Source organism: Neoarius graeffei, chromosome 2 (assembly GCF_027579695.1).
Source record: "Neoarius graeffei isolate fNeoGra1 chromosome 2, fNeoGra1.pri, whole genome shotgun sequence".
In the NCBI taxonomy this organism is placed as follows: domain Eukaryota; kingdom Metazoa; phylum Chordata; class Actinopteri; order Siluriformes; family Ariidae; genus Neoarius; species Neoarius graeffei.
This window is the reverse complement of record NC_083570.1, coordinates 123,165,122-123,192,899: the sequence shown is the minus strand read 5'-3', so window position 1 is coordinate 123,192,899 and position 27,778 is coordinate 123,165,122. Positions and strand designations below refer to the sequence as shown.

The 27,778-nt window shown below is 41.8% G+C and overlaps 1 protein-coding gene across 11 annotated transcripts in view; it reads right to left on the bottom strand.

The window, feature by feature from the left end:
* Nucleotides 1–27,778, bottom strand: part of LOC132882239 (NACHT, LRR and PYD domains-containing protein 12-like) — a 1,431,284-nt gene that overhangs the window by 1,343,331 nt on the left and 60,175 nt on the right. For all 11 annotated transcript variants that reach the window (XR_009654134.1, XM_060915509.1, XM_060915503.1 and 8 more), the window contains 2 exons: nucleotides 8,488–8,661; nucleotides 1,750–1,923 (listed from right to left, as the gene is read on the bottom strand). Coding sequence is in view for 10 of the 11 variants with exons in the window: in XM_060915509.1 (XP_060771492.1) it covers nucleotides 1,750–1,923; nucleotides 8,488–8,661 (348 nt within the window). In the remaining variant the exon portion in view is untranslated. The remainder of the gene's footprint in view (nucleotides 1–1,749; nucleotides 1,924–8,487; nucleotides 8,662–27,778) is intronic.

The following is a 27,778-nucleotide window of genomic DNA, read 5'->3' as shown; positions in this document are numbered from 1 at the left end:
ACAAATCAGCGAGCACGCACGCGCACGCACACACAGGAAAAAAAAATTATGGGTAAATTAAGAAAGAAAACAACTTTATTCATCACACCATGCTAACAGCGCCCGGGGAGCAGCTGGGATTTCGGTGCCTCGCTCAAGGCCGTCCCATATTAACCTACCGCATGTCTTTGGACTGTGGGGGAAACCGGAGCACCCCGAGGAAACCCACGCAGACACGGGGAGAACATGCAAACTCCGCACAGAAAGGCCCTCGCCAGCCACGGGGCTCGAACCCACAACCTTCTTGCTGTGAGGCGACAGCGCTAACCGCTACACCACCGTGCCGATTACATGGCTCTGTGATGCCTGCATATTTCAGCTTTTGGATGGAGCGCAATCTGCTGGTAGAATCTAAATGTTTGATCGTTTCAGAGAGATAGTACTGACTGCAGTCGTCTCGATTTTCATTATTAACCATCGCGTTTTGTCCACAGGGGGCGCTAAAACTGAAATATTGTAATATCTTAAAGGTAGAGTGCCTTTAGCCACATGGCCCTAAATTCTCCGCTATTTTTTCCTGCTTCACCATGACTCAATTCAAGATACCTTCACATGGTGGGCTTTCCCCGTTCACGCAAGGCATTGTGGTATACAAATTTGAAACAGGAGAGAAAAACGGAGGACGTGAGTGTGCGAATGAAACGTGAAAGAGCGACTACAGTAACGGAAAGCGAGAAGAAAAAGACGTTATGTTATATATGAAGGAAAGGAAACGCAGGACCAAACTAATAAATATGGGCGCTCAGCGAGCACCTCGGTGTGATCAGCTGTTCGTTTAGCGACAGAATGATGGAACTGTCAGTGCACGCTCAAAGGGAAACCTGTAGATGGCAGTAATGCAACACTGTGGATGCCAGCTGCCATAAAACCCAAAAGAAGAAGAAGGTAAACTTGCGCATGCGCACACGGACTTCCTCTGTCTGCTTGACTGCGTGAAGCGAGCGATTTCATGCCCATTATTTGCTTTAATCCCCTCAAATTAAATAACTTCCCAGCCACAGAATGGCCTGATATTTTGTGAGATATTACAGAAATAAACAGATATCACAATCACCACATTTCAGACGCAACTAAGTTTCACCGATTTTATGAAATCGAAAGGCCGTCTCGCTTTAAGAACCTCTTAAGTAAGAAATTTAAAATCGGGTGTGGTCTCACTTGGCCCCTTATTGCTTGGATCCCGATGATCGCTGCTTGCGGCTATATTTATTACTATATTACATTATTTGAATTATTCAAAAATCGACAGAAAGACGGTTACTATGGACGGCTCCATTTAATTTTTCTTTAATATTTTTTTTTATTTAAAAAAAATTGGCTTTTAATCAATTCTTTGGCATTAATGTCTCATTTTAGTTTTCAAATTTTGTATTCCCGAGATCATTCCCACCATGTCACTGCTGCTCACACAGAGGGCAGTTAGTTTGAGTCTCAGGTGCAGTTTGTGGGATTCGTTACAGTGTTGTAGTAAATTTCACAGTGAGTTCAGACACATCGCAGTCGGATCAAGTCCCGTTTTGTGCTGCAGCTTCTCACATACGTCCATCTGACCCAAAGACTCTGTGACAAATCATCAGTGTGCAGTGAACAGAAACAATCTTCCTCCTCAGGACACTGATGATGAAGCTAAAACCTCTGCTTCAGTCTCACTATTAGAGAATGGGTCTTACTGAGGAGCAGGTCATGTGACTCTCAGAGAGATGATCTTACCACAGTGTCTCCAGTTTACAGTGAGGATTCTCCAGTCCAGCACAGAGACGCTTCACTCCTGAGTCTCCCAGATTATTATCGGACAGATCCAGGTCTCTCAGGTGTGAGGGGTTTGATCTCAGAGCTGAACTCAGAGCAGCACAGCCTTCATCTGAGACACCACACCGCCCCAACCTGCAGAGACACAATGACACACACTTCATCAACAGATTTAATACTGACTTTAAAGATGATGAGTGTAGTGGTCTAACAAAGTCAAAACACTTTGGATGCTGTTTAGTTGTTACGCGCTTATCTCCAGAGGTGGACAGTAATGAAGTACATTTACTTGAGTTCTGTACTGAAGTCCACTTTTTGAGTATCGGTACTTTACTTAAGTATTTTTTTTGGAAACTTATGACTAACTTCACTACATTTGAAAGACAAATATCGTACTTTTTACTCCACTACATTTCTATCAGGGTCCTCGTTACTCGTTACTATGAAGCGGCTTTGAAAGTGGATGTTTTTTTCATTTCTTTTCTAAAACGTGATTGTTTATTCGCAGGTGACACTGAGACAGTCTATCAGTAATCACGAGGGTCACGTCACAGCCGGAGACTGGATAAAATCAAGTTCAGTGATTTCTCCACAGCATTATTTGAACACGATCAGTTGATGGCAGAATGGAAGGAGGCGGTTCTTCTGGGGAATGAACGCACCCATGGCCATACCGAGAACCCATCTTTCAGTTTTCTGAAAGGAATAAAGAGTTGTTTCGTTTTAAATGTTTGCTTTGTTTATCTAAAACGAACCACATCACGGCCTACAAAAACTCGCTGTCCGACCTGCGGAAGCATATTGAGGTCTGTAAGCGTTTTATTCCAAGAGAAAGCTTGCAGTGAAGTTGTCTGTGCTTTTAGAGCGAGCGATAATGTTGCAATAGCTATGCAGTCTGGTTAGTCAAATGACTTTCTATGGATTTTCCCGCCAAGTTGCCGTAGCCTTGTCCACAGCTAATGTTAACTCATAGCTAGTTAACTTGGACACTGTTAGTTAGCATGTAAAAACAGAGTTACGCTAACATGAATAACGTTAACTTATCTGAAGTCCTTTCAGAAATATGTTTTAGCATAATCTTGCCAAATAAACAGCATGTAGAAATCTCTCTTTTCTAGTAACATTAGTGACCCAATATGATTTCGAGTTTGAAAAGCGTTTGCTAGCATGTCAGGTGGAGCGTCACTGACTAGCTAGCTTAACGTTAAACCACCATGATGCACAGCATGTGTTCATTTTGTGAATTCACAAAATAATCCAGTCGGTCGCTTCAGAGGCATGAGGTATTATAAGCGCTGTGACAATAATACAACAGTGCGTTGACAGAAAATGTACTTTTAATACTTAAGTATTTTTAAAAGCAAGTACTTCACTACTTTAACTTAAGTAAAAGTTTGACTGGAGAACTTTCACTTGTATCGGAGTCACATTTGACCAGTGGGATCTGTACTTTGACTCAAGTAATGAAGTCGGGTTCTTTGTCCACCTCTGGAAATTAGTAATAATTCAAGACCACTTTAGGATCTTAGTGAAAGAACTACGGAGGAAAACTGCATGGGTTTAATACTGCTTGTTCACTGGGCTGCTTCTGTTACACAGATCTGGCAACCCTGTTCATCGCAGATAGACAGACTGAAAGAAAACTCACTAACACAAACTTTCAACTGTCAGAATATCAACAAGTCAACAAAAGAATAGTTGATGTGATAGAGAGTTCTAGATCTTTCCATCTTGCATGAGATGCCGAGCTACATATATCGATCAGAGGTTTAACCTGAGCTGCCAAATAATATTCTTTAAAATGAGGTAATGCCATCCCCCCTCCCCCCTTTGGAAGTTGTAGGGTTTTAAATTTGACCCTGGGTTTCTGACCCTGCCATATGAATCTGGAGATGATTTTATTCAGTTCTGAAAACCATCTGAAGGAAATTTCTACAGGAAGTGCTTGAAATAAAGAGAGAGATCTTGGAAGTATATTCATTTTTACACTGTCTATTCTAGGACTGAGGCTGAGGAAAGAGATCGAGTTCCACTTTTGTACGTCTTCTTTCATTTTTGTTCAAAGAGGCTCAGAATTTATCTTTATTATTGATGCGATTTCTTTTGGTATGTTTATATATCCCTAAGTGTTTTAACGAGTTCTGGTCCCAATTAAGATGATATTTCTCTTTAAGGTGTTTAGGAGGTATGGATTTAAAAGTCAGAATCTGAGTGTTTTGTATGTTCAATTTATAGACCCCTTCGCAGTAAACGTCATTCATACGTAAGAGGAAATTGCGCGCGCAGCCTGGACTCAAAAAAGACTCAGCGACGGTCAGACTGACTGTTGTCGGGTGTCAGAATCGTAGCAGTGATGGGGTTAAAATGTTCAGAATTCCAGCAGGATCTCACCCATTCAAAAAAAAAAAAAAAAAAAAAAAAATCGCCGACGTCTATGACTACAAGCCATCAAACGTGTAGACTGGGATGAAAGCACCATCAAAAATGCGCGGGTTTGCAGCGCCCACTTCATCACAGGTAAGATCAGGCTATTTATTAAATCTTTCTTTTTTATTCTTTCTAGTCTTCGTTTATTGATGTAGCAAAATACTTTGGTAACGTTTGTCTGATTAGCTGGGTCATAGTTACACAATGTAATGAATATTGTTAGCATGTTAACTTAGCTTTGCATGCAGTTTTGTTTGTAGGAGAGGTCTCGCTTGACTCAAGCAGTCCAGATTTTGTGCCATCATTATTTGTGTATGCCGAAAATCACAATTTTAAAGCAAGGATGGAAAGGTAAAATTGCGTGCCCTCGCTCTAAATGCCAACTTACACTGACTGCTCTAACCTAGCTCCCGCCCCGTTCAGTTTCATTTCTGCTCTCTGCCTCTCGCTTTTTACGCAGCTCTGATTTCTCTTAGCTGCACTCTTTACACTATCATTCCTTTCATGCCATCACCTCCTGCAAATTGCTGTTTAGTGTTGGGATTTGCTGTTGTAGCTAAAGCCACATTGCCATCACATCACTGGCATAATTTGATTAAAACAAAATGAATATGAATGTCCCATTGTTAATCAAGTTGTACATGCCCGCACATAACATAATCATATGCGTCTAAAGACTTGTAGGCACGAAGTTTTTCGTGGGTGTACACTGAAGTCTTGTCAATAAGGTGCGAGTATATATCTGGCCATTGTATACCAGGGAACTTACTAACATTGCCCATCCACTCTTTAATGAAATACGGATCCGGTAGGCGATGTCCACTTGTTAGAGTTAACTTATTTATGCAGCATTCTTGATCTTGTAACGACAATTGTTTTGCATAATCTGACAGCTCATAATGCCGGTCTATGGGCAGCGCCATGGTTTCTGAGTCCAGGCTGCGCGCGCATCCTAGCAACGGTCGGTTTGTTTACAAACATGCAAAGGGGTCTATATCCTGCAAACTCACCAAATCTTTCTAAAAGGTCCATTAATTTGACAAATGAACTAGATGGGCTCGTTAAAAATATCAAAACACCGTCAGCATATAGCGCCACCTTGTGATCATCCCCCTTAATGGTTACGCCTTTGCTATCTTCTGTCTGTCTCAGCCACTGTGCTAAAGGCTCTATAGAAAGTGCAGAAAGTAAAGGGGAGAGTGGACAGCCCCGTCTCGCTCCACGCTGTAGTATAATAGCGTCTGAGAGAGAACCGGTTATTTTTATCCGGGCTGATGGTTTGTCATAAAGTGTACACACACCCTGAATGAAATTTTCATGTAAGCCAAATCTTTTAAGGGCCTTTTATAGGAAAATGCAGCTGACTGAGTCGAAGGCTTTCTCTGCGTCCGAGCTAATTCTGAGGGCTTCGAGATGATTTTGTTGGATGTAATGCAGTATGTGCAGGGACCGCCTGATGTTCTCCTGAGCTTGTCTTTGCGAGACAAACCCAGTCTGGTCATTATGTATAATCCGAGGGAGGATTTTTTTCCAGCCTTTTGGCCAGGATGGCTGTATATCATTTATAATCAACGTTTAACACCGAAATGGGTCGAAACGATGCACATTCTAATTTATCCTTTCCCTCTTTAGGGAGAACAGAAATGACCGCCTCCTTCAGGAGGCATTTTTAAATCCACTAAAGTTGTATTGCAAGCCCGAAGAAGACTTGGCATTAATTCAATTCGCAGGGCTTTATACCGCTCTGAAGGGAGACCGTCAGGACCTGGGGATTTGTTTGCTTTCAATCTGGAGATGGCGCTGTGAAGTTCTGCCTCAGTTATTGCTGCTGTTAAGATCCGATTGTGTTCCTCTGAAGCTGCAGGTAGATTAAGAGAGTTGAGAAATTCACCAATCTGCTGTTCTCCTGCTAATTCAGGTTGTGTATGTAACGATTGATAGCAGTCTTTAAAGATGTTTTGTATTTCACTTGGACTGTATTGTATATTTTTAGAATTTGGATCTCTTATTTTGTAGATTGTGTTATCCACTTGTTGTTTTGTAGCTTTCTTGCCAGGAGTTTTTTCATGAGCGCAGAAGGATATAATTTTACCTCTAACTACCGCCTTCATGATATCCCATACTATACTCGGGTCGACTTCCCCTCTATCATTTTCTTCCAGAAACACTTTAATTTCTTTTCTCCTTTGGGATGTAAATTTTGGGTTGTTTAGAATCCTGCTGTTTAGTCTCCACTGTGATCTTCCTGGATTATCACTAATATGAACAGTACAAGCCAGAGGAGCAGGATCAGAAATATCAATACACCCAATATCACAACTACGTATTCTATGGCGGTCTTTCTGGAACACAAAAAAATCCTCTATTCTTGAAGATGTGTCATGGGGACATGAGTAAAAAGTGTAATCACGAGCTGTAGGGTAAAAATTTCTCCGTAGATCTAATATGCCCAGCTCGGACATTGAGACATTGATTTTCTTGTGTAGTGATGTAGCAGCTTGGTCTATAGATGAATCTATTGTAGGGTCAAGATGGATATTCCAATCTCCACCACATAGAACAATTCCTGTGGCCTGTAGCATTAAGTCAAACATCTTTCTATAAAAAGCAAAATGACTTCCAGGAGGTACAGAAACATTACACAATGTTATTATAACTCCATCTACTTTGCCTGAGACGATTATATCCCTCCCTTCCTTATCCGTTACTTCTGAAAGATGTTCAAATGGTATATTCTTTGGTATTAAAATTGCAACACCTCTCCTACGGCCGGATTTATAGGATGAATAGTAAACCCTTGAATATCCCATTCTCTTTAATTTTTCATGTTCTAATGATGTGAGATGCGTCTCTTGTAGGAACACCACTTGAGCATTTTCCTTTTCGAGAGTATTTTGCTTCTCTTGGCTGGACTTGTAATCCCCTTCTCATTAAACGAAACAATTCTGACATCCCGCAATGTTCGTAGATCTTTAAATCTATAATCCAAAACATAACCTCCCTCTTCCTCACTACTTTTCACCATGCCAAACCAGTGCGCTAAACAAATCTCTCCCAGCGAACAAACGTAGAACAAAACATCGTCCGGTAGCTCCCAAATTTAACCACAATAGACCGGGATCGAGCCCGATTGTTGGGCTTCGGTTGCAGAGCTCGATGGGCTCGTTCAATTCCGAGGTCCCGATCATGGGGGAGGTCGAGCGCGTTTTTCAATAAGTTGTCAAGAAAACCAGCCATATCGCTGCCCTCTTTATTCTCCGCTATCCCATAGATCCTTACGTTATCTCTCTGCGCTCGACCCTCCTGGTCAATTAGCTTAGCCTCCAGATTAGCTTGGCGCTGTGCTAGCATCTTAATTAACGTTGATGCTACCTGAAGTACCATCTCGGTTTCTTCGATTCTCTCCTCCGCTTCATCTTTCTTACTTACTTACTGCTGCTGTCGTGGGTAGACCCACATAGCGCCAACACAAACGACCGCCAACTTTTCCTGTCCTGCGACGCCACCATAGCCTCCTCATATGTTGGGGATTGTTGAAGGTCTATAGTGACCGTGTCGCGCCAACGCATACACTGTCTGCCTGGGCGCCGGCGTCCTTGAGGTGCCCAATAAAGTCGTCGGCGTGTCTGTCGGCGTGCCGCTTCATCTAGTCTGTCGTTTGCTCTCTAACTTTTTTAATGTCTGATAGCTGTGCCCGGTTGTCTCTTCTGAACTCCCGTATTTCTTTGAGGATACTTTGCAGGCTAGCTTCAGAGCCATCATCACCATGTAGGTCCAGTCCAAGGGGGTTTTGGCTTCGTTTATCTCATCTTATTTCGGACATGCTTTCCATCGTATTTGTAGTTGTCCTACTTCTAGCTGTAACCCCTCTCTCCATCGTGAAGCAAAACACGCACTTGAGTTGATCAAGTAGAGTTTTGGGGGGTTATTTCAAAAACCTTCAGGGAGCTCGTAAACTACGCTGCCATCTTCTCTATGGCGGAACTGGAACCCTCAGGTGCAGTTTGTGGGATTCGTTACAGTGTTGTAGTAAATTTCACAGTGAGTTCAGACACATCGCAGTCGGATCAAGTCCCGTTTTGTGCTGCAGCTTCTCACATACGTCCATCTGACCCAAAGACTCTGTGACAAATCATCAGTGTGCAGTGAACAGAAACAATCTTCCTCCTCAGGACACTGATGATGAAGCTAAAACCTCTGCTTCAGTCTCACTATTAGAGAATGGGTCTTACTGAGGAGCAGGTCATGTGACTCTCAGAGAGATGATCTTACCTCAGTGTCTCCAGTTTACAGTGAGGATTCTCCAGTACAGCACAGAGACGCTTCACTCCTGAGTCTCCCAGATTATTACCGGACAGATCCAGGTCTCTCAGGTGTGAGGGGTTTGATCTCAGAGCTGAACTCAGAGCAGCACAGCCTTCATCTGAGACACCACACCGCTTCAACCTGCAGAGACACAATGACACACACTTCATCAACAGATTTAATACTGACTTTAAAGATGATGAGTGTAGTGGTCTAACAAAGTCAAAACACTTTGGATGCTGTTTAGTTGTTACGCGCTTATCTCCAGAGGTGGACAGTAATGAAGTACATTTACTTGAGTTCTGTACTGAAGTCCACTTTTTGAGTATCGGTACTTTACTTGAGTATTTTTTTTTTGGAAACTTATGACTAACTTCACTACATTTGAAAGACAAATATCGTACTTTTTACTCCACTACATTTCTATCAGGGTCCTCGTTACTATGAAGCGGCTTTGAAAGTGGATGTTTTTTTCATTTCTTTTCTAAAACGTGATTGTTTATTCGCAGGTGACACTGAGACAGTCTATCAGTAATCACGAGGGTCACGTCACAGCCGGAGACTGGATAAAATCAAGATCAGTGATTTCTCCACAGCATTATTTGAACACGATCAGTTGATGGCAGAATGGAAGGAGGCGGTTCTTCTGGGGAATGAACGCACCCATGGCCATACCGAGAACCCATCTTTCAGTTTTCTGAAAGGAATAAAGAGTTGTTTCGTTTTAAATGTTTGCTTTGTTTACCTAAAACGAACCACATCACGGCCTACAAAAACCGAATAGGCCGATAAGTATAATATTTAATTGCAATTAGTTGCCAATACGAGTCACGATATAAGGTTACTAAAACCGAAAATGTAACTGAATAACACGTTAAGAAATAAAGCAAGTTTAAAAATGACTTCAGTTCTCTTTTAAGTCTAATTGTTCAAGCATAGCTTTGAAGCGGTTTAAATAACTAAATAAATAAAACCCCACAACTACTGGTCTCCAGCATCTTCCATTGTCTAACTGAGACTCGACTGAGCACACGGAAGGCACCATCTTCTACCTGAACAGGTGACCTAAGGCTCCGTCAAAATAAAAGTTCCAAGCTGAGTGCCAGTAAATCGAAAGCAAAAAATATGAATCTCTAAACCAAAGCAAGTTTAAATTAAAAGTTTGGCTCCTACAATGAGTGTGGAAAATTAACTTTATTATTCAGAACCAGGGCTTTACATTAGCACCCGCCCACCCGCCAAATGCGGGTAAAATTGGGCTTTGGCGGGTAATGACTTTAGTCCCACTAGCCACTTTGGTGGGTGGTTTATTCTGTGGTATGACAATATATTTTAATTGTAGTTTTCTCTGAAGGCATCTGATATAATAAACGCATTGCAATGCAATATTACGTGCCTACAACTCCCATGAGCACCTGCATAAACATTCTGACATGTTAGAATTGTTTAGAACGTTCGTTAATGTCTCAGATAAAATCAGTGATGCGGTAACCTGCGGCTAATGAACAAAGCAACAAAGTTGCTGACGACTGACAAGCGCACTATGTTGCGGCACATAGCTGGAGTTTCAAACCCTGCTGCTCAGGGAAAAAGGGGCAGAGATGATCAGGGCCGGAGCAGCATTTTAAAATCACCGAGGTCCGTGATGCGCAAAGCGCGCGCCCAAACATTTCCGCCATATTTCAATGAGAGGGTGAATTACACATCACACAAGAGATCTATTCCTGAAGTTACTTTTAATAGTGTTCAGGCCTAGACATTAAGCATTTACCACTGGTGGCCCATTGGGCCAGTGGAATTGAAAAGTTACTGGCCCAAATGGAAAATGTGGTGGCCCTAATGCGCTCGGTACCCGCATTCAGACCACCACATTTCATACAGTTCATAATACACTATGTCATTGATTTTTGGCTAGAAAAGTAGACTTTAGGGGTACATGTTGTTGCTGAGCACAGTGAGGCTGAAAATTTTTGCAGAATATCCCCAAGCCACATCATTGTAGGAGGCAATAATCTCCTCATCTCCGTACAAAGTAGTGTCACTTTTTCATGACCCTCCCATAAATAATGACCCCCCCCTAAAATTAAAAAGAGCCTTCTCAAGATTATCACAACTTATATTTTGATTTTGTACCTGAAAACAATACTGACAAAAAACAGTAACTCTGTCCAAATTACCAGCAATGGACTCAAAAACAGTCAAATCAAATTGAAATAAATATATAAAACGTTTTGCTTCTGAAAATGTGCACTGCACTGAAATAGCAATAAAGTCAATTTAAGGTTTATAGTTTAGTGCAATAGCTTTCCTCTTCCACACTCTCGTCTAAAATGCCAGGGCTCTACGTTAACTTTTGAAACCGCTTGTCCTGTCGGGCAAGTTGAAAGGAAATTTACTTGTCCGAATGTGAAGTTGACTTGTCCGAAGAAATATTTGAGAAAAAAAACCCCACAAAACTATTTGTAACCCAATCTTTACGGCATTTGTTTCCAAATTCACAACATATGCATAATATCTATGAATCAAAAGTAATCAATACTTGATATACTGAGGCAAAAGTTCAAAAATATAGTAAAACAGACTGACTGATACCATAATTCACCAATTATTCTGCTGAAGTTCAGAAGCAATATATCCCAATAGAGTAGAAATTATGAACATAAAATTTTAAGAACAAAATAAGTATACTATGAGATCCAGAAACACTAACCATTATATATACACAGATCAGCACTCTGCAGTTCAGCAACAAATATCACAAAAACTAACATTATCATAAAATTTATGACTTGAGATATCACTAGTTTGGACAAGAGAAACAAATAATGCTATAAATAAAAACAACTGACAACAAAATTGACTGATTAATACTGTAAATCACTGATTATTATACACTGAAATCTAGTTATCAAATGACAAGATAATATATCTTATGAAAACCTCCACACCTCTACTGACTCACAGATGAATGGATACAAATAAAGTTTCTATTCATCTTCATCTATCAGCCCTTGAGTTCTGCTCCATCAATTGGACTCCATCAATCATTAATTTATTTTGAGAAATTGAAAACCAGAAAATTAAAATTATATTTTCATTTTTAAATTATTAATTTTGAATATATATCCTCCACTGATTAATTGTTTAATTATTCAGTGTGGCTCCTGTATGGTATTTAATGGTCAAAAAAAGATAATTTCAAATAATCCATAATTATATCTAAATTATCGAGCCCCGTTTCAAATCCCTAAGCTCCCATTACTAATTAGTTAATTAATACAGCCGGTAACCTAATTAGCAGCCCTTTGACAGCTTGGTATTTCCTTGATAACTTTCCCCACTCCTACCTCACTCCGTCAATCCACACGCATGCAGGCGCACAGTCCAAGCCCAGCACACCCCGCCACACGCTCGGCTATATAATGAACACCGTCAACAACAATTCAGAGATTTGGAATTTACCACACACTCAACGTAAATATACAGCTGAATAATGATCCCGCCAACAGAAATGTCAACAAATCCACGTGTATGACACGATTAAAACCAATCATAAACGACCGTTTACTTTTCAGCTCAAATACACGAAGCGGTATTGGCCGGTTTCGCAAGTGGAATACTGCGCATGCGCACATCGCTCTTTCCGAATAGAAACATCTGGGGATTCATCAAAACAATATGGCGAGTGAGATGCTTCGGAAATCATGTGAATAAACTGATAAATTTGATATGTAACCCGAATATCGGCGTATTTTGGCACTTGTCCGATCGGACAAGTAACAGAGACGATGAACTTGTCCGACATAAAGTCTCACTTGTCCCGGACAAGCAGACAACCGTTAATGTCGAGCCCTGAATGCGTGCACATCCTGCTGCCATGGTGTCACTAAGTGTGTCCCGATGGTCATCTGAGACTTTGGTAAACTCAGCCCTTCTCTCCTTGATCTGGCGCGCGACCAAAATGACGCTTCTGAACAGCGCCGAACGTCTCGACGATGCACGAAGACGACACACTCCTGCCGCGGAGCAAAGTGTGACGTAAACAAAGACAGCGGACCTCGTATCGAAAAGGTGCATTTTACGAACAATTTCTTCACAATTCTGGGTAAAATATGAGTAATAAAATTTAATTTGTATCGAAAACGTACTGGCCCGCCAGGGCCACTGTTTGGCCAAATTTAGTGGCCCGAAAGACGTAAAAAACACTGGCGGGCCATCGGGCAAGTGCTAATGTCGAGCCCTGGTGTTTGAACTGAATATCATCAGTTTTGAAAAAAAAAAATCCTGTATGTGGCAAGAGTAAGAATAGTTTAAGCTTGTTTAATGGTTTGATCTGGCCCAAGCAATGAGGACAAAAGATCCTCTAACCATGTAGCCTATGGAACTGAGATACATTAACAATCTGGCATCCGTTACACCGACACACAAAAACAGTCTGGGAAAAAAATCAGTACACACCACCATGTTTTAGGCAAAGTTATCCAAGGCAAACATAAGTTGAAACTTTCCACTCTATTGCTTTGGCTTATCGAATGATTTATTTTTAAATCACAAATAAGGCAGGAAGGCTACAACTGCGCTGCTCCGAAAATGTAAATTTAACAGCTTGATGAAAGTGCGCTGATGGTTACCATGGAAACCCCATGTCTCCTGCACTGCGTTCCTCCCCCGAGTCACGCACTCATTCGCTTTTGTGTTCTTGGTCTCAGAGCCGCGCGCACCAAACAGACACAGAAGACAGAATCAACATTTAACGTCATTAACAATGCACTTTTTACAGAGAGGTTTTAATGTGATTCTTTATTTTTTATCCAGTTGAATATTTAGCGTACAAATGTATTTTCAGCTCTTAAAAATGACCGAGGTTCGGACCGCGGGGGCCTCAGAGCTGGACGCTAATAGGAAGATAAGACAGTTCAATGACAAATGGAAGTTTGGGCGAGATTGAGGACAAAAGATCCCCGAACCATGTAGCCTATGGAACTGAGATACATTAACAATCTGGCATCCGTTACACCTACACACAAAAACATCGCCATCTAAGATGGCGCCGCGGACGGCTGCCTCGGGACTTTGCTCTCTCGTACTTTCTATGTTTTGTGTAACTGTTGTGTTAATTCTTCTTCGTGCTTTCACGGAAAGCTGCTGCGCTGAGGTTTTTTAAATGTTTCCATATAGTGCTCCTGATAGGAGCATAATGCGGAGGTGTTTTTTTCCCCTCATCTCGCATTGCTCTGCCTCTCCTCCCGTGAGCTTTCCTGCTTCTGCTCTGCTGACTCGTCTTGTCTGAGAGACCCTTTCTGCATTGTTCTTCAAATCAAAATTCATGGATTTGATAAACTGGTCTCTTCACGCAATTGACACAATCTTCTCGACGAGAAGCCTGGGTTCGGGGGAACCAGCCTGTCCTGCCGGAACGTTCGCAGCTGGATATATGATGGACGCTTGGGAGAAGTGTCATGTTGTGTCGTGTGCCTGGCAGTTCTTTCTGTGGAGGACATTGAGGATATTTACCTATTCGGAACCATGATCACATGACTTTTGCTGATTGGACTAGGCATTGCCCTGGTGTATCGAGGAAATCAGAAAACGGTGACAGCTGTTCAAAGCCCCATAAAGCTGCCCGACATGATTGAAGCGGTGGGCAGAGCTGTCGGCACTCAGACTGTGGCTATTTAAAAACTTGAGCCGCTCGGTGGATTCCATATTGGAGAAGTTGATGGCTTTGCAGAGAGATATGGATCATTTTAGTGAGCAGAATGGACGAGCGGGGTAGCCTGCCACATCTACCCGTTTCAAGCCTAAACAAATTCCAATCTTATCATCGGCTCTCCCAGCCAGCACTGCCTCAAGGTCGTTGCTGGAGCAACAATCTTCCCCTGAAGATCACTGCAGTTACACTCTCTCTCTGTATTTCCTATTATTCCCTACTATTGCACCATTCCCGTGTTTTTGTTTGTTTGTTCGTTCGTTTTGTGTGTACGCTTTTATCTGTGTTGTACTATGAAAGCTAAGTGGTACCGGAGTCATGTTCCTCGTGTGTGTTCGCACACCTGGCAATTAAAGTGTTTCTGATTCATAGCAAAACCAAAAATACCCTGTACTGCGAAGACTGTAGAAAGTCTGGCAAAAACAGGCACCAGTAATTTTAAACTCGAAACTATAAAGGACCACGAAAAGTCAAATGCACACATCGGTACTATAACATCAAAACAGGCGAAGACGGCTGGTCACTCCAGGACAGCATTGCTTTCAGTCCCTGGCTGTCATGAAGTCGGCTGAGCTGGAGAGGATGGAGCTGCTGTTTAGAAACGTTCACGCGATTGGAAAGAAGTTGATCCGCCCCAGCTATCAACTTACAGCCTGCTGGAAGCCTCAGGTCACGAAGACCATTTTTCATGGACCATTCAGACTCATCTGATGATGAATGTAATGAGGACATTTAATGTCTCTCTCTACACATGTTCACACACACACACACACACACACACACACACACACACACACACACACTATTAATAGATAATACATAATAATACTTGATAATACACAGTACTTGCATATCAAAACATCAAATGTTTTTCAATGATAAAAGTTTTGAATTAGACTTTTAATATTAGAATCAGTTCAGTTGTCACTCTCATTATCTCTAGCCGCTTTATCCTGTTGTACAGGGTCGCAGGCAAGCTGGAGCCTATCCCAGCTGACTACGGGCGAAAGGCGGGGTTCACCCTGGACAAGTCGCCAGGTCATCACAGGGCTGACACATAGACACAGACAACCATTCACACTCACATTCACACCTACGCTCAATTTAGAGTCACCAGTTAACCTAACCTGCATGTCTTTGGACTGTGGGGGAAACCGGAGCACCCGGAGGAAACCCACGCGGACACGGGGAGAACATGCAAACTCCACACAGAAAGGCCCTCGCCGGCCACGGGGCTCGAACCCGGACCTTCTTGCTGTGAGGCGACAGTGCTAACCACTACACCACCATGCTGCCCCTGGAGAGCGCCATTTGTTCCTTATTTTTCTCTCCCTTTCTCCGTCTCACTCGTCTTTTTCCTCAACTTTCTCCGGCTCAGTCGTCTGTATCTCTCCCTTTGTTTTCTACATGTATCGCTATCTTTCTTTTTCTTTCTACCGTCTTTTCATGTGTAACTTGCCTCTAACTCTCTCATCTGTCTGCACTGTAGAGTCGCAATTACCGCCTGGAATGCTGCAGACTTGATTGGCTGAGTGGTATCACGTGGAATGGCTTAACTCGCATGTAATTAGTCTGTGCGTTTCCTCATCCACTAAACCACTACCGTAAAGACTACAAAAGCTGCGCCGGGATAAAATAGAAGCGACCCGTCAGGTTTTAAATCATAACCTTCTGTTTTGGTTGTAGGTTCGGGTCCGTATGGGACAGCTTCTGGGTCCGGACCCGGACCGCGGTCCGCCTGTTAGTGACCTCTGCTCTATAGGATAGGATTCTGCCTTCAACAGCCAATGTGGAATGTTCTTTTGAAAGCCAAATCAGCGGGAAAAAAAGAAAGTTCATCAACTTAAAATCCGGCATGCTGACAGTTTTGGGGTTTTTTTTAAACTTATTTTTTATTGGGTTTTCAATGACAGCTTTCCAGTATGTATACTTTTCTCTATCCAGCTGTAGATGACAATTGTACACATGATATCCAAATTAAGATTACAAGCAAATAAGACAAACAAAACAAAAACAAATATCCACTCCCAATTAAATACATTAAATATATTAAATCAAATATACATATTCAGACATTCATATCCACAAGCACACATACAAGTAAGCAGTCAGGAACCCACAGAACTTACACTAAAACACTAAGGCACTGTGTGGATTATGTAAAAGAGGTGGTAAGGGGGGAGGCTAACCAGTCTTACTGTATTAATAAAGGTACAACAGGACTCCACCGCTTAGTAAAGATGGGCTTTTGGAGCCTTAATAAATATGTAATGTGCTCCATCTGATAGAGGTCCCAAACCTTCTGGATCCATGTGTTATATGGGGGTGGGGTGGGGGGGGTGTTTGGTTTCAACCATCTAATAGTTATGCACTTCAGTGCAGCTGTAAGTAATATATTTCAAATCAAATCATTTGTACAGCGCTTTTAACAATAAACATTGTCGCAAAGCAGCTTTACAGAATTTGAACGACTTAAAACATGAGCTAAGTTTATCCCTAATCTATCCCCATTTATATATTTAATAAATATATTTAAGAGATATTTCTTGGACCTCCCATTCAATCCTTTAGGAATTACTCCTAATAGAGCCACAGTAGGATCTTGAGGTATGTCCTGTTGGAAAACCTCTTTAAGAGAATCAAAAACCTCTCCCCAGAATGTCTTTAGTTTCAGACATAACCAGAATATATGGGTATGATTGGCGCTATGTGCCCCACAATTCCTCCAGCATGAGCTGGAATGTGCCTGGTTCATTCTAGATACTATTTCTGGAGTCATGAAAAATCTAACAATTATTTTCCACTTAAACTCCCTCCATGTATTTGAACTTGTGACCAGGTGTGCCTCACTACACGCCTCCTCCCAGACTTCCTGTGATATAACCATATCCATTTCTGCCTCCCACCTCTGCTTCATTTGTAAGGAGTTTTGTGTATTCATGGATAAAAATATATTGTAGAATCTACTAATCATTTTTCCATCTCTATTTCCTGTTTGTATTTCTATTAGGAACTGTTCGATAGGAGAAGTTTTTATGAGTTTTCCCCATTCCTTGTGCCCTGTCAGAAATGTTCTAAGTTGCAAATATCGGTAGAAATCTGTCTTAGGGAGACCATAATCATTTCTCAACTGCTCGAATGTTCTTAGATTACCAAAACTGAATAACTGGTGCAGATATACCAAGCCATACCCTGACCACCTTCTAAAGCCGATGTCCAAATTATTAGGTGTGAAGCTCTTCATAGATCCAATGCTGATTCATGGTGATATTTGTGTCGGTAATCCAAAAGTTGACTGTATTTTAATCCAAATTTTAAGAGTGTTCTTAGTCCAAGTTGCCATTTCCTTTATGGGAACATCCAGGAAGGGTAGGTCTTGCAGAGACTTTAGCGAGCATAGATCTTTTTCTATGTTAAGCCAACGTGTACCTGTTGTTCTGAAGCCACGCTATCATCGGTTTCATTTGTGCAGCCCAGAAATAATATTTTAGATGATTGGGAAGTTTAAGGCCGCCGTTTGATTTAGATAACTGGAGGGTTTTAAGTCGAATTCTAGGGCGCTTTTTTGCCATATAAATCTTGACAACATTTTCTCCAAATTATCGAATGTAGATTTTGGAATTTCTATAGGTATCATTTGAAACAAGTAAAAAGTAATCTGGGCAGAATGTTCATGCGGATACTTTCAATGTGCCCTAGCTGAGACAGGGGGAGCATAGACCACCGTTCTAGATTGTTATTAATGCTCTGAATTATTTTACTATAATTAGCATCGAACAGATTCTGCAGAGACGGGGGAATGTACAGTGGGGCAAAAAAGTATTTAGTCAGCCACCAATTGTGCAAGTTCTCCCACTTAAAAAGATGAGAGAGGCCTGGAATTTTCATCATAGGTACACTTCAACTATGAGAGACAGAATGGGGGGAAAGAATCCAGGAAATCACATTGTAGGATTTTTAATGAATTAATTGGTAAATTCCTCAGTAAAATAAGTATTTGGTCACCTACAAACAAGCAAGATTTCTGGCTCTCACAGACCTGTAACAACTTCTTTAAGAGGCTCCTCTGTCCTCCCCTCGTTACCTGTATTAATGGCACCTGTTTGAACTCGTTATCAGTATAAAAGACACCTGTCCACAACCTCAAACAGTCACACTCCAAACTCCACTATGGCCAAGACCAAAGAGCTGTCAAAGGACACCAGAAACAAAATTGTAGACCTGCACCAGGCTGGGAAGACTGAATCTGCAATAGGTAAGCAGCTTGGTGTGAAGAAATCAACTGTGGGAGCAATTATTAGAAAATGGAAGACATACAAGACCACTGATAATTTCCCTCGATCTGGGGCTCCACGCAAGATCTCACCCCGTGGGGTCAAAATGATCACAAGAACGGTGAGCAAAAATCCCAGAACCACACGGGGGGACCTAGTGAATGACCTGCAGAGAGCTGGGACCAAAATAACAAAGGCTACCATCAGTAACACACTACGCCGCCGGGGACTCAAATCCTGCAGTGCCAGACGTGTCCCCCTGCTTAAGCCAGTACATGTCCAGGCCCGTCTGAAGTTTGCTAGAGAGCATTTGGATGATCCAGAAGAGGACTGGGAGAATGTCATATGGTCAGATGAAACCAAAATAGAACTTTTTGGTAAAAACTCAACTTGTGTTTGGAGGAGAAAGAACGCTGCGTTGCATCCAAAGAACACCATACCTACTGTGAAGCATGGGGGTGGAAACATCATGCTTTGGGGCTGTTTTTCTGCAAAGGGACCAGGACGACTGATCCGTGTAAAGGAAAGAATGAATGGGGCCATGTATCATGAGATTTTGAGTGAAAACCTCCTTCCATCAGCAAGGGCATTGAAGATGAAACGTGGCTGGGTCTTTCAGCATGACAATGATTCCAAACACACCGCCCGGGCAACGAAGGAGTGGCTTCGTAAGAAGCATTTCAAGGTCCTGGAGTGGCCTAGCCAGTCTCCAGATCTCAACCCCATAGAAAATCTTTGGAGGGAGTTGAAAGTCCGTGTTGCCCAGCGACAGCCCCAAAACATCACTGCTCTAGAGGAGATCTGCATGGAGGAATGGGCCAAAATACCAGCAACAGTGTGTGAAAACCTTGTGAAGACTTACAGAAAACGTTTGACCTCTGTCATTGCCAACAAAGGGTATATAACAAAGTATTGAGATGAACTTTTGTTATTGGCCAAACACTTATTTTCCACCATAATTTGCAAATAAATTATTTAAAAATCAGACAATGTGATTTTCTGGATTTTTTTTTTCTCATTTTGTCTCTTATAGTTGAAGTGGACCTATGATGAAAATTACAGGCCTCTCATCTTTTTAAGTGGGAGAACTTGCACAATTGGTGACTGACTAAATACTTTTTTAGTCAGTCAATACTTTTTTGCCCCACTGTATATACCTAGATATTTAATACCTTCCATGGGCCATCTAAAACTACTCTGAAGCTTTACACTATGTGGGATCGTGCCATTTATATCCATAGTTTTCTCCACATTTACCTTGTATCCTGAATAAAACCCAAACTTGGAAATTTGTCTTTTTAAATGTGGGATCGTTAATGCAGGTTTTGTCAAATACAGAATTACATCATCAGCATAAAGCGATAATTTGTGTTCCTCTCCATTAATTACAATTCCTTTTATATCATCATCTCTGATGAGTTGGGCCAATGGTTCGATACTAATAGCAAATAGTAAAGGTGATAAAGAACAGCCTTGTCTGCATCCACGTTCCAAAGTGAATCTCTCAGATCTACAGCCATTAACTTTGACAGCAGCCTGTGGTGACGAGTACAATGTTTGTATCCAAGTTATAAGGTTAGGGCCGAATCGAAATCGCTTTAATGTTTGAAATAAATACTGCCATGATACACGGCCGAATGCCTTTTGGGCATCTAAGGATATAATTACTGATTCTAATTTCTTATCTTGCTGATGGGATATTATATTTAGTAAGCGGCGTACATTATCTCTGTAATATCTCCCAGTGATGAATCCAGTCTGGTCAGGGCGGATTATCTGAGTGATTATCTGATTAACTCGCCTGGCCAAGACTGCCGTTAATATACGCAAGTCCCCATTCAGCAGTGATATTGGTCTGTAGGATTGACATTCAGTGGGATCTTTACCCTCCTGATGGATCACCACTATAGTTGCCTCATTCCAGGATGGTGCCATAATTTTTGATTCAAGTGCATGACAGTATGCCTTTAGTAACAACAGTGATAGCAAATCTTTGAATGTCCTGTAAAATTCATTAATATATCCATCTGGACCTGGGCTTTTATTGTTTTTGAGAGATGAAATCACCTGCTTGATCTCCCATTCTTCAATTGGCCTATCTAACTCTTCTGCTGCGGACTCCGTCAATTCAGGCAATTTTATGTGGTCCAGAAACTCTGCAAGTTTCCTATCATCCGAGCAAGTGTCTGTATTCTTATCTAAGCCTTTATAAAACTCTGCAAAGGATTCTGCTATTCTATCAGGTTTTGTAGCAAAGGTATCCTGTAACTTTACTCTCTGTACCGTGTTGGATGCTTGCTGTTTTCTTAAACTAAATGCTAATAATCTACTCGCTCTATTGCCATATTCATAGTATCACTGATTGGTAAATCTCAGTGTTCCCTCAACTTTGTCTGATAGTAAACTATTAAGTTCTCTACGAGCTGCATTCAAATTATTTAGGATACTGATTGACGCCGAGTTTTTGTGTTTTTGTTCAAGCTCTTTTATTTTATCCTCCAATTCTCTCTGTTTAGATTCTTTGTTTTTTCCTGGCGCATGAGAATGAAATAATTCAGCCCCTGATGTATGCGTTGGCACAATCCCACAGTATCGGTGGTGATGTTTCAGGCGAGGTATTGGTATTTAAAAAAATCCTTAAACTCTGCTGTGATGAAGGAGACAAATTCTTTATCATTCAGAAGAGATGCATTAAGCCTCCACTGCTTGGAAGTTGGTCTGTGGCCTATATTCCACATAAGCGCGATGGGTGCATGGTCTGAGATTGTAATAGGTAATATCTCAATATCTACTATCCTATAAGACTCACTCTTGGGTGTAAAAAAAATAATCAATCCTTGAATAGGACATACGTCTACTTGAGTAGAAAGTAAAATCTTTACTTCTCGGAAATTTGCTCCTCCATACATCCACAAGACCTGACTCTGTAGATAGATGTTTAAGCATTCTGCTCATTTTAGACAAGGGGACTTTCGAGGCAGGTTGCCGATCCATTAACTGTGACATCACACAAAGTCTCCTCCCATCAACAATAGACCAGTGCTATACTGTAATATTATATCAAACAGTATTCTGATAAAGCCTGGCTCGTCTTCATTGGGTGCATATACGTTTAAAAGGGATACCTCTCTGCCATCAATTAGCCCGTTGACCAGAACATATCTTCCTTCAGTGTCTTTGTGCACCAGCGTTTGTGTGAAGTTGATTTGTCTAAGTATAGACACCCCTTACTTCTTCCGGAGCGGTGTGAGGAGTAATATACTTTGTCTGCCCATGACTTTAACTTTTCATGTTCCCCATCAGGTAAGTGGGTTTCCTGCAGATATGCTATCTGACAGTTAACCTGTTTCAACTGCCGCAAAATTTTCTCTCTCTTAATAGGATTATGAAGACCCTTAACGTTGTAGCTTATGACTTTTAGTGTGTCCGTTATCTATAATATGAAATATATATCTTAGTCTTCAGACATGGGGCAACCAGGAGGAGAAATGAGAAGCAAAGGCGAACACTTTGCACATAACCTGTCAGCATTATTACGTGGATCACGGGAAGCAGTAATATTGGTTGCAGTGTTTCCGCTATGTACAATTGGCTGCGGCAGGCCGCCGCACCTTGATTTTTGCCGCCGCACCTTCAGGAATTCCTGAAGGGGGGCCGTGGCCCAGGTAACTTTTTGAAAATTATTTTTGAAAATTATTAAATAGGCTAAACCAATATTTTTTGACGTTGAGCGGACTCGAGCCTGGCATGAACCGCTCCGATGCGCTATAATGACACCAATCTATCACCAGCCAATCAGGAGACTTAATCAAACACATCCCCCGCCCACCAATCTATCACCAGCCAATCAGAAGACTTAATCAAACGCATCTCCCGCCCACTTGTGTCTGCGTCTGAGACGTTGAATTTTCACAGAAGGAGGGAAGAAGTTGACTGAGGTAAGACGGTGTGATAAATTAACGAACGAATAAGAGAGGAATTTCAACATATAGGGCTTAAGTTTGTTACGGTTAAATAAGCATTGCTTGTACAGTAGCGTTATGTCGTTACAACGTTGACCCACTTTTAACATGCCGAGTACCGACTGTAGCCGCTAACATGCTAATTAGCTTGCTGTCAAAAGTGCAAAGACCTTAAATTGCTCTGTATAAATTAGAAAATGGCGCAACTTCCTCTGTAGCCGTCAGCTCAACTTGTCTTGAGTTTTGAGCCAATCACAGCAGGGCAGCACTGTGGCCTGAGGTAAAACATGATCGTTTTAGTTTGTTTAAATTACAGAAATGAGTAACCCAATGACTGTCTCATATACTCTTCATATACTCACACTGTTTAAGTAATGCAATAAAACTAATCTTTAAAAGTGGAATTTACTCACTGTTTGCATAGAATGAACTTTGGGGTTAACAGTGTAATAGCGTTGCAGTGTTCTGCAAATTTGCAATTTAATATTTCAGATCTTGAGAAATGAAAGTGCTATTTTAAAAAATAAAAGGTCAGAAATGTTTTCTTTGTCGTCTATTTAGTTCATTTTATTTCCTCAATAATTTTCCTTGATTGAGAAATCGGTCTGGGCTCTTATGGGTTAATCAGTAGCCTGCATGCTAGTATATGTTCCATTTACAGTCAAACATTTTGATGAACTCCAGGCTCAATTTTGATGAATCAAAAATCTGCGTAGTAGTACAGTCTGAAGATGCTCTTGCACATTTGGTGTCAATTGAACAAAAATTACGGGAGGATATTGGTTTAATAAGTTTTAAAATTTTTGAAGTGAGTGATGGATTGATAAGTTTAGATGTGTTCAATATTTTATCTTCAGACATAATATTGTAGATGTTTCTTTACCTGCTTGATAGTTTTGACCGGGACTCCAATCTTCCTCAGAAGAGACATTAGTCCTTAAATTAAATTCATTATAGACATGAACTTAAAATCATTGTTTTATTTTATGGCCTCGGTGCCCTGGCTTTTGGCCTTCGTGCCCTCGGCATCAGCAGAGCGTTCGTTTTCCACACTTCGTCGACTGAAATCATACCTCCGATCCACAATGACACAAAAGAGACTGAATGACTTGATGAACTGCCATATTCACCGTGACATTCTGGAGCAAACTGACATGACAGCCATCGCAAAGGAGTTCGTGTAGGCCAATGACAGACGCAGGCAGGCCTTTGGGAAGTTTTAAGGGCAAGTCATTGGTTACTTCTATTAGCATCGCCGAATGCACTGCTTCCTCTGTTTTCAATGTTTCTATACTGCATTGGTACTGATACAGGCAAGTTGTTTAAGTTGAGTTAGCCTACTACCGAGGTGCTTTTGTTGTGTACTGTTGGCTGTTTTAGCATTTTATTCTGCGCAGTTATGTGCTGGCATGTTGTGGGCTAAAGTCATGACCGATGGATTAATCTATGTATAGCCTTCTGTGCTGTTGGCTGTTTTTATCCTCGTACTGGGGTGGGACGTCTGAGCGCAGGTCTCGCCACCGCACCTTCAAACATTTTCTAGGGGAAACACTGGGTTGGGTACACAGGAAGTGGAAAAAGAAATGACTACAGCTGTATCTAAAATTTCCACCATTAACAGAATCAGTAAGAATCCTGATGTAGAGGAAAGTTGGTGCCCTTGTTGTCACGGTGTTTGTCACAGGGTCCCCAAAGAACAGAGGGACCAGAACAATCAAAATAACAAAAACGCTAACGGAACTACAATTAGCTAACATTGATAAAACAATGGTGGGACCAAGTCCCTAGCTGCAAAAGTAAGCAGCAAGACTGCACGTCTAGGTTGGATTTGACTGTGCTTGGGGTACACTAGAATAGAATAAAAATAATTCTGTTCTTGGGCTCCTGCAAATTCTAATACAGTTTCAGCATCTCCTTATTATAGCATAACAACTCAAACTACACACAGAATTAAGGCCACACCAATTTAATTAGTTGGTTCTCGGATTTTTTCAGGAAAAATATGAAGCGAGCGGGCGAAATAAAAATAAAATTAAACAAATGCTCTGATGGTAAAATTCTCACGAAAACAGTTTTTCACAGCAACGGGTGACTAATAGCATTAGAACGACAAGATCGCGCTGTTTCACCAGATATGCGGATGGTAGCCTATGTGACTAAAACTCCGCGATCAATTTAACCGAGATGAATATTCATCAGCGTGCAGTTAGGTGAATCGGGCGAGAGTAAGAGCAGATGTTTTTGCATGAGAAACAGGAGGTGTGTTGCGTGAGGGCATGAGAGGGCAGTCATACGCGTGTCTCACGCTCACTGCATAACAGTCGGCAGCCCTGCTCAAGAGGGATGCGACCCAGAAAAAATGAACAAGGGAATAAACCCAGTAGGCCTACAGTAAATTTGTGTCCTGTATTGTCCTTGTCAGCAGGGCTAGCTCTGGCTGCACGTCTTTTATCAGGCAAACCAGTAAACAGAGAGGCTAAATAAACAATTGAATTACAGTCAATTGAACGTCTACAATGCACAGAAAAAAAGATGTGACCAGGAGTAGCTACTTCTGATGGCTAAATACTTCGAATGATTTTTTGTTTGCCCCTCACATCAATCAATGAAATATATAAATCAAACCCACCTCCACAGAGTCGTTGTCCAAGTTGGCACATCGCAGGGTAACAAGCTCACGGCAGCTTGAGTACAACTGTGCAAAGTTTTCCCCCTCTTGAATTTCGACACACCTGTCAAAGATTTTACGCTTCTGTTCGCTGAATATCCTAACAATCACAAACACAGGCTTTGCAGGATTCCCCTCCACAGGCAGGTTTCTTCCACAAGTCTTTATCTAAAGTGAAAGGGGCGATTTGATTGGTTTTCGACGTCACGTGACCTCAACCTGCAGTCTTCAGTATTTTGATTTCGATTTAATTTTTTTTTTCATTTTTCATTTTCTTCAAGCGGCGATTCCGAGAACTAACTGATCGAATTGGTGTGGCCTAAGTTCAACTTAAATGTTGGAAATATAACATTTGTACCTTCTAGGTGTAGTAATGAGTAAGTAAGCAAAGTAATAAAATTACATTAACTTATGTAGTAGTGAACTAACTTAAGTACAAAATACAATATACAACTGAGATCTTGGAGCAGCAAATTAATTACTGCTGGGATATAACAGGTGATATTTATGTACTAGCCTTAATAATAGTAGTATAGTGTTCACCTTACTGTTATCCATACGTGTATGGATACATTCAGACCTGAGGCTCTGTGAATGGGATAAGCTTCTTCTGGACAAACTCCATGGCCTTCATAGGATCCAGAAACTCCTTGTCCTCATCCTTATATGAAACGCGGAGTCTAGCAGGATAAAGCAGACCATAACGGACTCCTCTCCGTCCCCGGAGCGTCTTCCTTACATCCGTAAATGCAGCTCTGGCCTTGGCCACGGCAGAGGAGTAGTCCGGAAATATGGCAATCCGGTTTCCATTGTAGATCAGCGGAGCTCTCTCCCGCGCTCTCCGTAGGATCTCCGTGGCGTCTCCGTCATGGTGCAGCTTGGCGATGATCACTCGTGGCTTCTCCCGGTCTCCTGTTGTCCGGGGGGTTGCGATGCGGTGCGAGCGGTCTATTTTGATGTCCCGGTCCATCTGCAGGGCTTTTCTAATAACTTTTGATACAGCTGTCGGTGAGCTCGAGTCCGGCTGTTCATAGATGCCGGTTATTTGGATGTTGCCCTGTCTCATCCTGCCCTCCATATCCTCACACCGGTCTTTTAGGGTGACCACCTGTTTTTGAAGATTGGTCACCGTAGACTGCAGTGAAACCACCTAGTCTGACCATGTTGAAAGTCCACCTTTCATGTCCCGAATGCCCACATTCATATGCTCGATTTCTGTGCGGATCGCGGCCGTGTTATTTACAATGTCCGACCGCATCGCCTGTATTTCCAACTTTAGGACATTGAAGTCCTCCGCCAGCGTGTTCTTAAGTTCCTCTCTGATAATTATGGAAATCTCTTCCCTTATGCAGGGCTCGAAATTCGCGGTGGTCCGGTCGCCCGAGGCGACTTAATTTGTCATTTGGCGGGTAATTCCTGTCACTAGCCAGCCCGGCTAGCTAGTTGAAAATAAAAAATATATATGAAGCGAAGATTCAGACACACCGTCAACTAAAGCCACCACATATTAAGCGCGTGCCGTGTCTGTGTTAATCGATGTGTTTATCGGCAGGACGGAAAATACCAAAGAATTCCGAATCATATCGTGTACGAGTCAGGCTGTCGGTTTTTTCACTACTGCGCATGCATATAACGCATCTCGCTGAATATCGCGGTAATCACGTGTAGTATTGGACCAGGTGGGTGGAGCACAGAAGCACGGCAGGCCAGAACTGAGTTCTCAATGAACTATTTATTGCTAGCTTTTCAGCCTTTTATCACTTCCCAGCTGCGCGCGCACACACACATGCACGTGTTCTGGTTGGGGAGAGAGAGCTCCCTTTCTCTGCTCTCCTCTCCTTTTAAAGGGCGCGGTCACTAGGGAAGACACACAAACAGGTTAATCCCCATCAGGTGCAATGATCTCACCACTTACCTTCCCTGACTCCGCCCTCCATTCACAGACCGCCGCTGGCCACGCCCCCACTGACACCACGTTATCAAATTCAATAGATGTGGCCACATTACCGCCCATTTAAACACGTGTGGTTTTGTTGTTGTTTACATCTACATCTGCCAAAGCTACGTTGTGATGTGGAATTTTCTGAAAGGTGTACAGAAACCGCCAGAGACGGGGACAAAGCGACCTCGGTCTGAAGAGGAGAGAAAGGCCGCCGATAAAGCGTACGAGAAGGAGAAACGACAAAGGACTTATAAGCAAACGTGGGAGCAGGGTCGGCCTTGGCTGCGATACGATTTTTATGGAATAATTCATTTTTTTCAAGTTGATTCCTAGTCAATATGAAGCTCCGAATGCTTTCTCTCTCATAAATGGTTAAATACAGAAAGCATGTTGGACATATTTTGGGTGCTATAGTCATGATAGTAAGTATATTTGTTTTCAATACTCATACACCAAGTTGCCAAGTTTTCCAATATATTATTATTTGTTGATATTATATTATGGTGCTCTGTGTTGTTCTCATTTATGTATTTAACAACAGCATCAAAATACTCGGGGCTTGAAATAAATGCACATTAGTCATGAACAATAGTAACTACTCTCTTTTGCGTTATTTTTGACAGAAGTAAAATTCATACATGAACAAATTTTGGCGAGTTGATTTTCTGTTTGGCGAGTTACTTTGGAAGGGAACTAGTCCGG